Source organism: Trachurus japonicus, chromosome 6, assembly GCF_045865225.1.
Source record: "Trachurus japonicus isolate A0001 chromosome 6, Traja_1.0".
Classification (NCBI taxonomy): Eukaryota; Metazoa; Chordata; class Actinopteri; order Carangiformes; family Carangidae; genus Trachurus; species Trachurus japonicus.
The window spans coordinates 5,763,508-5,780,233 of NC_140912.1; the positions used below are offsets into that span (position 1 = coordinate 5,763,508).

Consider the following 16,726-nt stretch of genomic DNA (forward strand, 5'->3'; position numbering starts at 1 on the left):
AATAAATAATGAAAACTCTGCGTCCTACCCCAGCGACTTATTGCTGTGTTTTTGTGTCAAGTGACGTGAAGGTGGGCCTAGACTTTCAGTGAGTGTTACTAGCCTATCAATTTTTCATTAGGGCTCAGCAGATAATATGGATAAAGAGAGGACAGTTCCTGTGTAAGCTTTCTTTTGCTGTAGTTACCCATTGAACTTCTCCAGCTGATTATGGCAGCATTTAAACTTGATGACTGAATGCTGTTTTTGGACATCCAAAGTCACAACCCCTATCATGTCATTCTGTGTGGCTTGATTCGACCTCTTTGAACCTCAGATGTTAATGCATGTCAATGTATGGTGTGCTCAGTGTATGCTCTGTGCAGACAAAAGCACATATGCTTGTCATCTCTTGTCCATATGTCTGTATCTGTAAAGGTTAAGGGATTTGTGATGCAACATAGGCTTTTGTGTTTGTGGTCAGGTGGATTAGCTCATTCCAAGCTGAATGAATGTTAGTGAAAGGGCCAGTTGGACGGTTCCCATGGCCTCTTGTGGGGGTTCGGGTTTAACTGTTTGTGGGTAAGTCATGAAGGTTTAACAAAGCAGAGTGAGAACTCTATGAAAAATAACAAGCAACTTTTACATTCAGTATTAATTTTATAGATTTTCAAAAGACTGAAAAGAGATGGGCTGTACGGCTCATTACAAGTATACTCTATAGGGTTCATGCTTTATTCATCATAAGGAGTACCAGACAAATTACAATCATAGTTAATATTTATTCAATGTACACTTTTTGCCTTCCTCATTTCACTAATGCATATTAGTCCTCACAATGTATTTCAGATATGCATACCACTCTCAAACTGTATTGGTTTTCATGTAGTTTTCTAACGATTGTTTCAGGTAAAGGTTTAGACCTTTAAATTTAGACTCGGCTATCTTTAGGTGTGAAATGACGACCTGAGAGTATGTGGTTTCTTCAGCATAATTATCTTCTCTCTCTCTATATATATATCTATCTTTATATCTATACCTATCTCTATATTTCTATCTCTAGCCTCTGTCTGACTGTCATCTATCTATCTATCTATCTATCTATCTATCTATCTATCTATCTATCTATCTATCTATCTATCTATCTATCTATCTATCTATCTATCTATCTATCTGAGGTTCTGAGTTTGATTGTTTGTGTATTCTCCAGCTTCCTCCCACAGTCCTAAAACATGCACAGGTAGAGTTGGTGACTATTGCAAATGACAAAAGACAACTTTATTAATTGAAAAATGTAGCCTATACCACATAAACCACATGAAAATGAACAGAACTAGACTAAAGATGTGGACTGTACACTTGAAACCGTTGTGGGTATATTGCATAGACTGTATAAAGAAGGTATATTGCAGAATTATGATTACTCAAGAAACAGCTCGTGGACCAATGAGGAGGCTGTTGTGTTGGTCACGTGCGCTGGGACAGTTAACCCCTCCTCCTCCGGGAGTCTGCAGAAACAAAAAGGCGGAGTTTACATTCACACATAGTTTTTGTACGTTGGAGAGAGCAGAGCAGGGTGTGTGTGTGTTGTGTGTGTTTGGGGTATGTGAGGGTGAGAGAGGGAAACATGGCTACGAGATTAGGCGTTGTTAGTTGTTGTGAACAAGTGTTGGCTCTGCAGTGAAGACCCGGCGGCTGCTGCCTGTCTGTCTGTGTGACCACCTCCACGGGATTATTATGCCCAGCGCGAACGTGTCCGTGCGAAGTTTATCCGAAGTGGAGAAATACTTCAGCAGTCGGATGGTGAGTGTCATTGTGAGTGCAGCGGTAGTGTTAGTGTGTCTCTGAGGACAGCTGGTCCACCTCAACACTGGTGGACTCCCCTCATCTCCCCTCATCTCCCACCCCGTCCCCGACCCAACAAGATGCGGTTAAAGCTGCAGGTTCTTCCAACAAAGAGCCCCAGAAGCCGGTCACACATACGGGCAATGTCTCAGAGACAGGGACACACGTCTGTCTGTCTGTGTAGCTGCTGTTGTCGTACTGAAATGATGTGTTCATGGGTCATGGGATTTCTGTGCTGATGCCCGAAGATGTAGCTATATAGTAGCCTAGAGATGCATTGTAGATCGATCTTGCATTTTTTTAAAAATATAATATTAGCCTACGAAATGGTAGAAATAGGCCAACTGTCCCTAACACCAAGATTTTTGGATAATCCAGTGGTTTGAAAATTTAGGATTTGGTCTTAAATTGCCAAAATTATTCAATCATTGTCTCAGATATATAGCCTACCAGTAAATTTTGTGTCAGGTGATGAAAAGATTAAACATAAATATGCCAGCTGAACTGAATTTGGTAGGCATCTTTTTGGATTTTAACATAGAAGACCTAGGCCAAATAACCAAAAAAATAGACCATGTAGGCTATATGTTTTAGTCCACTTAAACCGTCCTGTATGAAACTTGTATTAATCTATATGATTTTTTTATAGGCTACTGTAGTTCCTACACCTCCAAAGCCTGGTGTCTCAGATACATTTATTGCCTCGAAGGCAGTTCTGAATCAAGCAAACAAGCCAGGTCATCATGATCACATAGACAAAAGTGCTGATTACTGTCAGACTATGTATCTAAATGTACCTCCTCATCTAGAATTTTTGTTAGTAGCCTAGGGATGACTGATTAGTTGTATTTAGAGTAAGGAGAGGAGGCAGGAGAGGGTTAAATTCATGTTCTGTTTAACTGATAAATAAAAGTATGCTCAAATGTTTTCTATTCTACTATTCAGTGGTTCAGGGCACCTATTAGCAGGGTACTTGTTAAAGCAGAAAGACTCTGGAACATATGGTTATATTCATACTAAAATTTGTGCTCATTTATTGTAAGTCATATCGGCATCACAGTATTAAACAGTGTCATTGCACATTTTGCTGATATCATGTAGGACTAATTGTCAAATCACTTAGTCTTTCAGTTCACCTGAAAACCACCAGGAAGAGATGATAATAATTATATACAGCTTCATCTCTCCTTAAAAGCCTCTCCCAAAAAAACATTTAAACTAACACTAACAGGTTATGGGTGTGTATGTGTGATGAAATCCCCTAATGGCTGTGACAGATAAACCTAAGCATGTTCAAGACAGGTCGCAGTGACACTGGGGAGAGGAATACTCGGTCATGTGTGATTCCTGTGCAGCCAGAAAGTCAAGTATATCATGCTGCATGTTGATTCTCCTTGTAGTGTATGTCTCTCACACCCGCTCAGTCACCTTTTATTATTCTAAAGTAGAAATTGAGTTTTGTTTGCCTATCAATAGCATAATATGCATTGCAAAAGAGATCAGTATTGGGTCTTCCTTTGAATGTTGAGCTCCTTGTAAAACCTCCCCTGCTGCCCTCTGAGTATCTGCATCAGGTTTAGCCATAACCGTCCTTTCTATAAAAGGATAAAGGTTTTCCTTTGTAGAATAATTGTTCACAAATAACTTGAGCCAGCTTCTTATGTCAGCTATTAGACAGTGGTTTCAGGAAGTATTCGGACGCCTTCAGTTGCCTCATTTCATTGTGATGTACATTTCATTTCATTGAATGAAGTTACAATTTTTGCCTCAGTCAGACTCTAATACCCTCAATACTCCATAATAACAACATGAAAACATTTCTTAATGTGTTCTAAGGGTCAAAGTTCTGGTTAATGGAAGGCTCCTGACAGCAATTTACCTGTCCTAAAAATGAATTTCAGCTTTTTAAATGAATTTTCTACTAAAATGAACTCAAATGTGCAAAAATGGAAAGGAGTCTGATACTCCCTGTAGCCTCTGTGTTACCACAATGCAATATATTAGAACATCTGTATGCTTTTCCTCTTTTTGGTAACCGCAAACTACATATCAGTTTTGTCTCTCAAAAGGCATTTGTGCAGAATTTAGTGGGTTAGAGGCCAAAGATGATGCAACAATCGTGTTTGTGTGGCTTGTTTTCAGAAAATGTCTTGAACCCTTAGTGACTCTGTAGACTTGTGTGTGCCATTCCTCGGTGACTTGTCTGTCCTTATATGAACCATTAGCTTCACCTGTAGTAGCCATTTCTAGGCCAAAGGCAAACATATCAGCCATTATATCTACATAACCATCAGCCTATTCCATGTATTATGAATCATTGAATTGGAACTCTTGTACACTGTTTTATTCCCTTTTATATTATTTTCTTCTTGGCTAATGAGCTGCTTGACTCTTCACCAAGTGAGTGGGTTGTACTTACTCTCTCACTTGGAATCAGTACATTGAACATAGCTGCATATTTTTTTATTAATTGAATCCTATTCAATACGCCTCCAGTCCATGGCCGCGGCAGATGCTGGGAGTGTTAATGGGCTATTGATTTAATCCTGGGCCAGCTTGTCTATGAGACAATAGCTCATAGCTCACTGCCCTCCTGAGGATTAGTCATTCAGAAATCTTAAAAATGTATACTCTGGTGCTCGTCCTTTCTTCCTCTTTTATTCTGATGAGAAATACTGTTCTGCCTCCAAAGAAAGCAATCAAAGTGTGACCACAGGATGCAGATGAAAGGAGGAGGAGGGGGAGATGTGTTGGGTCAGATGAGCTCCCTGTTGCTCTCATTCTCTCTGTCTCTTTTTTTCTTCTCTGTGGTTCCCTGTGTGAGCCCAGAGTGGGAGACCATCTGTATCCATGAGGATCAGCTAGAGGGAATACCAATAAGCACTGCGGGCTTCTTCCCCTCAGTGTCTCTCTTCTCTTCTTAAGGGATGGTTTGTGCCAGCTCTATTCTCTCTCTCTTTCTTTCTTTCTTTCTTTCTTTCTTGCAATCTCTCTTTCTCTTTCTTTCTCTCTCTCTCTCTCTCTCTCTCTCTCTCTCTCTCTCTCTCTCAATTCAATTCAATTCAAATTTGCTTTATTGGCATGAATGTTAAGAGAGCTATGTTGCCAAAGCATCAAGAATCAGTGAAACAAAACAAATACAATTCATAGAATCAAATAGGATATACCACAACCAAAAAAAGGCAGTTGCAAGTTGTTATATATAATGAAAAATATATATACAGTTCATATTAAATGATGACGATAATAATAATAAAATAATGAAATGAAAAACAACAACAATATTATATCATAGCAATAATGGTTGTGATCAGCTGTCATGTGTTTCTCTAGTCTCATGGCAGAGTGTTACATGTTGTGCAGCTAACTCATCACATGTTTTCCCTGATACGATGGATCTGCTGCAGTGATCTGCTGTAGGAAAAGCTCTCTCTCAGTTTGGTGCAGGGGGTAGGAGAGGAGAAAAAGGGCCTCAGCTTCTATTTCTCCTGAAGAACTGTGTTTACAGACTCTTAATTCTCTGGGCTTCCATTCTTTCTTATGCCGACCTTTTCCAACCTGTAGTTGATGGTCGGTGAGTCAGTACATTGTTAGTGTTGGTCTTTGTTTGGGGTTATGTATGCTGAGTCTGACCAGATATTGTGCTGGAGAATCTCTCTCCCTCTCTCTGTTTGTCTGGGGAGACAATAACACAGAAAATGATAAATAAGTTCCACCCTATGACCCACTTCGCTGTAAATACTTGTGCTTGTTTGCCCGCATGACCTGATCTTACATTGTGAGCTGATGGTTTTGCTAGATTACAGCTGTGAGTAGGTAAAAACATGACTTCCTGGTAAAGGGGACTGTGCCTTCCTGTTAGCAGATGTTTTTTCTGTGGTTGTAATAATGCCCAGGGAGGGGCAGCGAGTGTGATAATGAGAAACGGGCTCAGTTACTGTATGTTCTTATAATCCTAACCAATATTTAAATAGCACTAATACACTTCAGTATTTAGTTTACAGTCATTGCATCCCCACCCTAAATCATTTTCATAACTCCAGTTCAAGAGCTAAAAGTTGAACTGCTTCTTGATTCCTGTGTCTCATCTCTTCTGGTATTGCAGTGAGCAGACTTTTTTTTCTTTTCTTTTTTTTTACGTGTGGAAAAATTGAGTTTGTAGATCATTGATCATTGAAGAGAGAGGGGAAGAGAACACTGTACTGCAAGATAACTAGCATCTGCAGTTTTCTGACTTTGTGCCAAAAAAGTTGCAACAATTTGGGGCAGATTTTGCAAGCTGAACAACACAAGGGCTCTGGCTCGTTGAGTTAAGATTGGGGCTAATGCAGCTTATGCTTAATGCATCCTTATGTTATGCTGTCTGGTGAGGCCAGATAATATTAATTAGGTCATAATGCCTCATAGACATGTGCTATGTAGGGCAATGTGAGGGACAGGGGGCTCATACAAGGCTGAGGAGAAGGGAAGCACCCGTGGCAACAGAGGACTACTGTAGATCCAGATGATGATGATGATGATTGAGGTCATGTGTGCCGCTGCTGAGGTTTGTTTTTTGGGCAGATCCTCTCTCTTTGTTCTCCCGTCACCTTTATCTCTGATGAGTTTCAGTTTGTGTAATGCTCCGTCTGCTCTTCTGCTCTACTGACACACTATCACTGGGTGAGTCACACAGAAGACGGTGCGTGTCTGGCATGTTAATTTAAAGACACAGTTTGTGTATAGTTTGTTGTGAAAAGGCAAATAACAAGGTCCTCTCACATCAGTGATGCAACTAACGATTAATCTATTAATTATTTAAACGATTAATCAATTAATTGTTATAAAATAAATAAATAAAATGTAAAAAAAATATATATCATTCAGTGTTTCCTCAAATGTATTTTGTCCACAAACCAAAGAGAGACTCAGTTTGTCATAAAGGAACAAAGAAACCAGAAATATTCACATTTAAAGGTATAATCCGTAGGAATTCCCCCCATCTAGCGGTGTGGTTGCATATCGGAACGTATTCTTGATGTTGCATTCACGTGAAATCGGGCAGACGTCAGACAGACAACAGACGCTGCATGTAACAGGATAAACAAGCGTCTATGTAAACAAGTGGTCCGCCAGCACGAGGCAAAACAATACAGGCGTGACAATATGTTGTCATGGTGATGTCGTATTGTTTACCTGACCCACGTTTTACCGTCTTTCTCTCGTGGAGTAAAACGACATCCGGTTGGTTTGCCGACGGCCGTCTGCCTGACTGCACCTGAATGCAACATCAGTGCCTCCGTCCTTCCTCACACTACACAGTGGTGACAGTTTTAACAGGCGCTACCTGGAAAACTTTCTCCCCGAGCCGACAGCTCCGCTGAGTTTCCGTGGTTACCTACGGTCACGCTGCCACTGAATGTAAAAAATGGCGATGCAACATGGCCGCCTCGGTTCGGTGCGTCGCCCACTTATGTATTTGTAACGACTTGTAACAACTCATTCTAAGGTACCAGAAAGCTTTCATTTGTATGCGGGTGTGATTCGACTTCAGTGAAATACGTATTTATGAAAGACATATTTGATTTTTACTAATAAAAAGCCAAATAAGTTACATACTGGGGCTTTAAGAAGATCAAATCTGAGAATTTTGACTTTTTTTCTTAAAAAAACTTCAATAATGTACGATTAATTTAATAATCGATTATTGTTCGATTAATCGATTTATTGTTGCAGCTCTAGATGAAATTAGACAAAAGATCAAGGTCAGGGATAGATGACCTTGTGGTAAAACTCTAACCAGTTTCCAACTTCTGACATTTAGTACTGTCCACCTGACTGTCAGACTATATTGCTGCCATCTGCTGTGTCGGAGCATCTTTTCTCTGAGTTTTCACCCCCACTGTCAGCTCCAGCCCTCACCAGAGACCTCCATTGCTCTGTGTTGCCCTCCTACCTCAAAACCCCCTGCCTGAGTGTTTGGGACTAACAGAGTGAAAGTAGGGCAGCAGCTCCTCAGCACATTTGGAAGGACATTTTCACCAGCGTGAGCTTAATTCATTTAGCAGACCCACTCATCCACAGAGCCACTCAGATTGCTCCAGTAGTTAGTGGTTAGTCAGCAGCAGCTGTGGTGGAATTGGGCTTATTACACTGAAATGGGAACATTTGTGTGGACTGTGGACCCTCTCATCAGGACACTGGATGTCAAACTTGCTTTTGGGTTCTGTTGTGTGTAAAACATCTGAGTCGTGTTATCCATGTTCAAATTTCAAATTCAAATTGTATTTATATGGCACCTTTCATGCTAAAAGCAACACAATGTGCCTCAGAGGCTAAAAACAACAAAGACAAGAAAGAGAACAAAACAAAAAAGGAAAAAGAAACAACAAGTTAGATCCAAGTTGGATCTAACTTTGGCTAATAGCTAAAAAGGCCAGCACTGGAGGACTTCAGGGTCTGCAAGGGTTGATATGGTAAAAGTAAGTCAGATAAATAAAAGGGCCCAAGACCATGTAGACATCTAAAAACTAGTAAAAGAACCTTAAAATCGATGTTATTTGAGCTTTTCTCACGAATCATCATGTTTTTATGGCACAAAGTGCACTCCTCCCATTCCAGCTGTGCAAAACAATTTGGGCTCAACAGCCACGGCTCCAGGTGCATGAGTGTGAATACGTTGTGCTCTTTCCAAAAAATCTCCCAACCCGGTCCAGGTCTGCTTTTGTTGCAGGCAGTGATGTCAACAGTGATGTCGGTGGCTGCCATGTCACGGTTTCATCGGTTTTACTCTCTTCCCTTGAATGCTGATTTCACAGCACCTTGATCAAATCAGCTTACACCCCTATCTGGCCCCTAATGCTGCAGCACAGAATATTGAAGATTTCAAAGTAAAAGCTATAGGAGACTGCCTGCCTGAGGAACTAGCTTATTTCCAGTATTGCAGAAATAGCATGTAGTGCAAGCTGTCTGGTCAAACTGTTCTTTGTGTTTCGTGTTTGAAAAATAAAACAACAACCTACACACCAGCCTGCAACAGACTTCCTTTTTGGGCTCCTCTTTCTTTTTCAGATCTAGCAAAAGGGGCAGCTTACGTGTCAACCTCTTTTGACAAGAGATATTGCATATTGCATGGTCTCCGAGAGAAGAGGGATTGCAATTGGGTGCAAGTCTCCTCAGGCTATAGGCTACGTCATTCCAGTGAATCCATATGCAGCAGCTCCATCAGAATCCTGGACAGAGCAGAGGTAGGACATACAAAGTCTGCTCTTTTCTCTGCAGAGAAAGGGTCCTGTGTTCAAGAAGGACAGATGCCAGAGAGGGGGAAAGAATGGGATGAGGACAAAGGATGAAATACCCCATGCATGCTTGGAGAAATAAACAGCATTCTCTGTTCACACACTGCACTTACATAATATATGTACAGTATAATTACAGGCACACAGTGATACTTCCCATTTTACAGAGTTACAGAGTTGTCATACGTTTGCCAGTTATTTGGTTGTGGACCTAAGTGTTAATTAATCCCAGTGGTTTAGACATTTTATGAAATGTCAATCTAAAGGTGGAAGACATGTCATCACCATAGGATTGATCATCTGGAGAACACAAGTGTCCCTTCAAAAACCTAATGGCAATCGATTCTTTGGTTGTTGAGGTATCTCAGTCTGACGGATCGAGCCATGCTGCATGGTTAAAACAAGTAAACAGCAGTTTCTTTGTCGCACATTGTGGTGAAAACACATTCAGAGACGACAAACTAAATTCCTGCTGCTCTTGGTATCGGCCTCAAAAACAAGTCTGACTTGTTGAATGAGTGTGACGTCATAGTGCCAGCGGCAAGTAAACGGGGAGGGACGTGTGTAATTGGATAAGTTAAATCCAAATGAATCATTAGAGTGCTACTGAATGTGTCATTGTTTCAGTCCGAGTGTCAGCTGTAGCCTATGTTACTCACTGTGTGTGTACCAGTGTGTGTCTTGGCATACATACATAATATCCTTATTATTGTTAAACCCTCTCTTCAGTTCCACCTGACAGTCATGTGTCAAGGAGCGTCAGAGTGTGTTGAACTTGGTTAATGCATTAGTCAATTGTACAAGCTTGCGATATTTAGCTATTACGTGTTGATGTGGAAATGCTAAGACGGCCTGAGCCCTAAGTCTGCTTGAGTTAGATGTGATCTGTTTATTTGCTTGAAACTAGCAGTGTTACATTTGTAAAGGATTAGCTCAGCTTTGTACAGCCCAGAGTGCTTGTTGTTCAGTGCTTTGTATTAGGCATTATCAGCTTACATGTGCTGTCATTGTTGCACTGTGCAAGATTCAGAGGCCACTTGCTATTTTTCTCGTAACACAACATGTACGTTCTAAAAATGCAGCTTTGAGACAAAACAAAATTCTTGATTCGCTGGTTTCCTCTGAGTGGAGCCTCTTCAAGTTTCCTGTCTATAGTTAAAGTTGCTTATTTGTGCAGTATTTATTTTTATTCTGTTTCACTTCCTGAAATCCACAGCAGAGAGTTCTGTGCAGCAGTGAAATGTTGACACATCGAACTGAATTTAATCTTGAGCCTCGTTTAAGAAAAGGGTCATTTGCTGTAAAACTAGGAGACCTTGTCTGGAAAAGGGATTTCCCACATTCCTGACCTGTGTGACATCATCACTGGCCTACATTTGGTGCACGTACTCGACTCCCTTCATACACATTAATAACTATGCTCCGAGATCTATAATCTGTGTCATGTGCGGGCGGTACAATAAACAGACAGGATTAAAGTCTGGCCACTAAAACAGAGCAGATGTGCCAAATAAGGACGTTAGACACACGCCCAGATGGTTTCACAGGGAGAACGGTGCAGGACAGTGCAGGAGCAACAACTACATGTAAATGGTACATGGAGAATTTCAAACATGAGGGAGAGAAACCATTAAAGAATTATTACAACAACTTGTTTTTTTTTCCATTCCAGACATCTTCACTAACCTTTTACTAACTAGCTGCTTTGTAGAGACACCATGATTGACATAATGGAGTCTGTGGGCCATAGCAACACCTAAAATCAATCAATAAACTGTAATCCACTGAAATTATCTAATAAATTGTTTATTTTACATTGTATACATGATGCAATTGTCTACTGCAGTGGTTCCCAACCTTTTTTCCTTGAAGCCCCCCCTGCCAGCCCCCCCCCCCCCCATCCACAACCCCTGCCTGTGCTCAGATGCATCAATAATCAATAATGTGATACAAACTTTTATTTGCAAAAGTAGACTTGATAGAAGGTCATGTATTTACAATGAGTAGCCCCATACATTTAGCATCCATTCTGAATTATTAATCTATTAATCTATTTTGTTTTATTTTATTTTGTTTTATTTTTATTTTATCTTCCTGTCCATTTTCCTTGTTGTGTCATAATTGTTATCATGTCCCTATAAGCAGGTAGGTTGTAGGTTTTTGTTCCTATTGTCTTTGTTTATACATGATTTGGATTATCCAATTGGGTGTGGTATTGGGATTTTAAAATTTCAATATGCAGAAATATAATATAGATAACTTCACAACCTCAGAACAGACAAAGCTCTGTGGACCCCCTGAAATCTCTGACGCCCCCTAAGGGGGCCCGGACCCCAGGTTGGGAACTAATTGTCTACAGTATCATAACATGCCTGATTGCTGAAAATGGGAAAATTACAATTAATTTGAGAAAACATTTGAATGCATGGAATTTGAATTTTTGGCGATGGATGACTGTTTGGTGATTGGTGACAATACCTGTAAATGCTTCATTTCTGATGTTTGTTTCTCCTCCTTGTAGGATCGGAGTACTGAGGGTTGTTATCTGAGCAGCTCTGGGTCAATGCGGCGAGGTTCTTCAGAGAACAACCTGGATCTGGACCTCACTGATGAAAGTCCAGGCCCTGCTCTCGGCCATGAGGTCCAGCGCAGTCGTTCTTGCTTGGACAGCCTTCAGCAGAAGATCCTGAAAGTCACAGAGCAACTGAAGATCGAGCAAACGGCGCGAGATGAAAATGTAGCCGAGTATCTGAAGTTGGTCAACAGTGCCGACAAGCAGCAAGTGGGGCGCATCAAGCAGGTATTTGAGAAGAAGAACCAGAAATCGGCTCAGAACATCGCTCAGATGCAAAAGAAACTGGAGCAGTATCACCGAAAGATGAAGGACAATGAGATCCACCACAGCCCGGTCCCCCACCTGTCCACCGTCAAACACAGCACCATACCCAGGGAGTCGGCCAGAGAGCTGCTGAAGGACATGACCGGCAGCGGCCGACACCCAACCATGGACAAGATCAAGACCATCGGACCGGGCGTTTCCCTCTCCCCTCCTTTCTTCTTCAGCAAACCCAGAGAGTTCGCCAACCTCATCAGGAACAAGTTCGGCAGCGCTGACAACATCGCCCACCTCAAGACCACTCTGGATACTTCCTCTCCGTTGCCCACCGACAGCGCAGCAAAGGGGCTGAGCAGCAGCACCTCCATGGTGGGCAAACCCAAGTACCCCAGCGATGACGAGTGTTCCTCGGGGAGCGCCTCCATCTCGGCAGACAGTAACGGGAACCCGGCGGGGGGAGGAGGGTCGGTGGGGCAGGCTCAGGGTCAGGGTCTGGGTCTGGGTCTGGGTCAGGGTCATAGCCAGGGGCAGCCAGCAGAGGGAGACAGCCATCTGGCCCTCAGCCTGGAGGAGGTCAGGGAGATCAAAGACGTCCAGGGTCAGTTGGAAGAGGACATGGAGGAGCTGAAGGCTCAGTTCAAGAGAGAGTACGGCATTGTCAGCCAAACACTGCAGGAAGAGAGGTTCAGGTATGTTTCTATAACTAACTGTTCATTGTCCTCAATAATATAGCACGCCTGATGTTTATGTATGATCTCTCTCTCTCTCTCTCTACATCTTTATATCTCTATATTTCTATCTCTACATCTTTATCTATCTATCTATCTATCTATCTATCTATCTATCTATCTATCTATCTATCTATCTATCTATCTATCTATCTATCTATCTATCTATCTATCTATCTATCTATCTATCTATCTGAGTTTGATTGTTTGTTTACTCTCCAGCTTCCTCCCACAGTCCTAAACTGAAAGATGTAAGAGGTCATTTGTTCCTGCTGCAATCATGTTACATAACACTTCTTAAAATGTTTTTTGTGTTCATCTTTCTTTCTTTTTTGTGTCATTGTTGTGTGAGCTACTGGACTAATTTGAATTTCCCTCCTAGGGATGAGTAAATTATTCTCTACTCTACTCTACTCTAAAACATGCACACTAGGTCGAGTTGGTGACTCTAAATCACTCATAAGCATGATTGTGAGTGTGCATTTGTGGCCCTGCAATAGACTGGCGACCTGTCCAGAGTGTATCCCACCCTCACCATAAATATAAACAATAGATGGATGGATGTAATATACTATAACTGCATCTTCTGCATTTATCAATAGGTACGAGCGTTTGGAAGACCAGCTTAACGACCTGACGGAGCTTCACCAAAATGAGATGGCTAATTTGAAGCAAGAGCTGGCCAGCATTGAGGAGAGGGTGGCCTACCAGGCACACGAAAGAGCCAGAGATATACAGGTATATCAAAATACATCTGTTCAGTTCATATGTATCGTATACTACAGCCTTTAAAGGGATAGTTCACTCAAAATTTAAATTTCACTCATTATCTACTCACCCTCATGCCGACTAAGGGCTGGGAGAAGTTTCAGAGCTATCCGTGGCTTCTCTGAGTTACAGCGGGGCTCCATGCAGCACTGCTTGTCAATATGATGGTTGCAAATGGATACCACTTTTCTTCGTAACAAAAAGACACACCAAAAAACATCCAAATACCTCCATAGTGCTCATATGTAATGTCCGTCTTGTATTGGACGGACCAGGAAGAGGAGCTTCCACTACAAACAAGCTTGAAATATAGACTTATTTTGTTTTTTTCTGAACAACAAACCGTTATATGGACATGCACTGCTACGCCGAGACCCCCTGTAACTCAGAGAAGCCACGGATAACTCTGAAACTTCTCCCAGCCCTTAGTCGACATGAGGGTGAGTAGATAATGAGTGCAATTTGAATTTTCTTTTCAAACTTTTAAGGCCGGTTCATAAAAATCGGACATTCTGGTGGATCAATAGGTCTCCAACTAGATCTCAATACACTGGTGAAACATGGTTGATATATGATGCTGGAAAATGTCACCGGATAGTAATAGAAGGGGCCATCATGTAAATGTAGTAGTTGCCTGTGTGTACTTCCTTCTTTACAAAACAAACATCTGTTTTGCCAGTTGACATTTAAGAGCACAAATGTGCTTCTTTTTTTGTCAGTGAACTGAAGCTTAATTGATAATTAGTCTTTTGGGGGATTTTGGGTAATTGAGTATTAAAAGGTCAGAAAAATATCATGCACAAACCTCCAACTTTCTCTCTTGTGTTTTTTAGGAAGCCCTTGAGTCATGTCAGACACGCGTATCCAAGCTGGAGCTGCAGCAGCAACAGCAGCAGCAGACAGTCCAGCTCGAGACCCACGACGCCCGGGTCTTGCTGGGGAAGAGCATCAACATCATGCTGGCCATCATCACCGTCATCCTCGTTTGCGTCTCCACCGCTGCCAAGTTTGCCGCTCCGCTGATGAGGAGCCGACACCACGTGGTAGCTACCTTCCTGGGGATTTGCTTTTTGACCATATTCTGGAAGCACTGGGACTGTTTACAGTATACCGTAGACAGGGTGCTGGTGCTCGGCTGACAGTGAGGAGAACATACTACAGCAACAATAACACGGACGCTGTCAATTGTCAAGATACGACTGTCTAAGAGGATTGGTTGTACAATCGTCAGAAGACTCGATCACCATGCATTTACAGAAGTCACTGTTTTTTAAAAGATAGACTAAAATGAAGTTCTGATCTGTGTTTTGTCTTAAGTTTGAATGTAGCTAATAATTTCATGTAATCTTTAAAATTCTATTTATATAACAGTCAATGTAGTTGCCTCCCCAGTGATTGCTAAGAATTAATCACTTAAGAAGTGTATTTTCACTATAATGCAGCACCATGGAACTCTTTCCAGGGAAATTATCCATGGATGAGGTAAAAATGAGGCAAATGATTCTTCTCTCTCATTTTGCTTCACACATGTAGACACTAAGAAAACCTTGAGCTTGGTGCCTGACAGTTTGGGAAATTTTCTTAATTGTATTTTTGCTGAGAGCTGGATGAGGACACCAATCTAATGTCTGTTAACAGAGGTGCTGCCAGGCAGACACACAGAGCTAGCCTAGCTGTTCCCTCCTGTTTCAAGACTTTGTGCCAAACTAACAGCCTACAGACATGAGTAGAGAGGGTCTTCTGAAAATAATAGGCAGAAATCTGTATGTTTTTTAATGAGGAATCTACAGAGGCACAGAGACATCCAATTTTCTTGATGCTTAATTTTCATATTTCTGATCGTCTTGTCTGCCCCGTGTGGTCAGTCATCTTTTAAAGTTATTCTTTGTTCTGTTCCTGTTGTGCAATATATTTGATCTTTAAGAGCACTTCTTTTAGGTGTAAGTGTAGGAAGTCAATGTTTTACAGTGCGGGTGTTGGAAGTGTCATCAATGCTGGCATGGGGGATCTATAACCACTCAAGCCACTGCTGGGCCCAGATAAGACCAGCTGTCTCCTGTCTCAAGGGCCAAAAATCAATCCAACTGCATTACTGTGTTGGTAGTCTGGTAACAGCAACACATGCCAGCTCACCAGTGCAGCCACACATGCGCACACACCCAAATAACACAAAAACTGAGTCAGACACTTGGCTCTCTGTATTTACATGTCTCGTGGGCTTTGCCCAGTTTGATGTTTGTCATTTACAAATAATGTGATAGAGAGTGAATGGGTTATACTGTGATACAAGGCCTTTTCTGAAGAAAAGGCAATTCTGTTGTTTTTAAAAGAGCAACAAAGAGCCTTTAGTGGTCCAATGATGATCGAGAAGGACATCACAGGCTCTGGGTGATGAACTGAGCCTATTTCATGGACTGACTAATGTGTTATTACATGTTTGTCTTACAAATGTCTCCTATGAGGATCTCACATGAAGCTACGGACCACTTTTTAATGTTTGTCAATATGTTGATGTTTGTTGGCCTTTCTGTTGTTTTACTGACTGTATCATGTCTTTTTTGTCTTATTTTGACGCATTAGGAAGGTTTACCTGCAGAACTACAGATCGGGTTTACATTCTATTTTCATCTCCAGTGGACTGACATCAATCAGTTGTATTTTTATGCATTTTGTGCCTTTCTCTGACAATTTCTCTTAAATTAAACAACCTTTTTAATCAAAGTGGGACTGATGTTTAAAGTGAGTGTTGAGAGGTTGGTATGTCATCAAGTCATCATGGTAGTGACAGGGCCATGACTAGGAATTCTTGGCCCCCTGAAAGAATACTAAAGTGGGCCCCTGTCCCCTGACTTGTCCACTTTTTTTCTTAGACTATGTATTATCAATTTTTATTTACTTTGTTTTGATGCTAATGCAGCATTACTATTAGTCAGGGTCTTATGCAGAATAAATCAGTCATACAAAGATTAGACTACTGGGGTTGGGCCCCTAGAATTATCATCACCTTTCTACCCTACACAACGGTCCTGGGTAGTGAGGAGAACTGTCAGAAAATCAGACATTACTTTATGTCTCATTTAAAAAAAGACATTGAGGTGTATGCAAACTCAGCAAGAGAAATGAGAAAAACCTCATGAGCATTTCATTTTTAATAAGTTAAACTGCGTTAACATGGCACACATCTCATTTGTATTCACAGTACCACATTTTCTCTTCTTCACCACCACTAGGGGGTGTAGGTGCTGCATTGTTGACATGAGAGAGATTTTAATTTGGAAGGCTGCACACATACC

The 16,726-nt window shown here is 41.4% G+C and overlaps 1 protein-coding gene across 1 annotated transcript; it reads left to right on the forward strand.

The window, feature by feature from the left end:
* The first annotated feature begins 1,559 nt into the window (after nucleotides 1-1,559).
* On the forward strand, nucleotides 1,560-16,153 carry LOC146985464 (transmembrane and coiled-coil domain protein 3-like). The gene is made up of 4 exons (XM_085778460.1): nucleotides 1,560-1,782; nucleotides 11,623-12,626; nucleotides 13,268-13,403; nucleotides 14,267-16,153. The coding sequence occupies exons 1-4, from the start codon at nucleotides 1,717-1,719 to the stop codon at nucleotides 14,570-14,572; spliced, it is 1,512 nt and encodes a 503-aa protein (XP_085634586.1). The 5' UTR covers nucleotides 1,560-1,716; the 3' UTR covers nucleotides 14,573-16,153.
* Nucleotides 16,154-16,726: the final 573 nt, after the last annotated feature.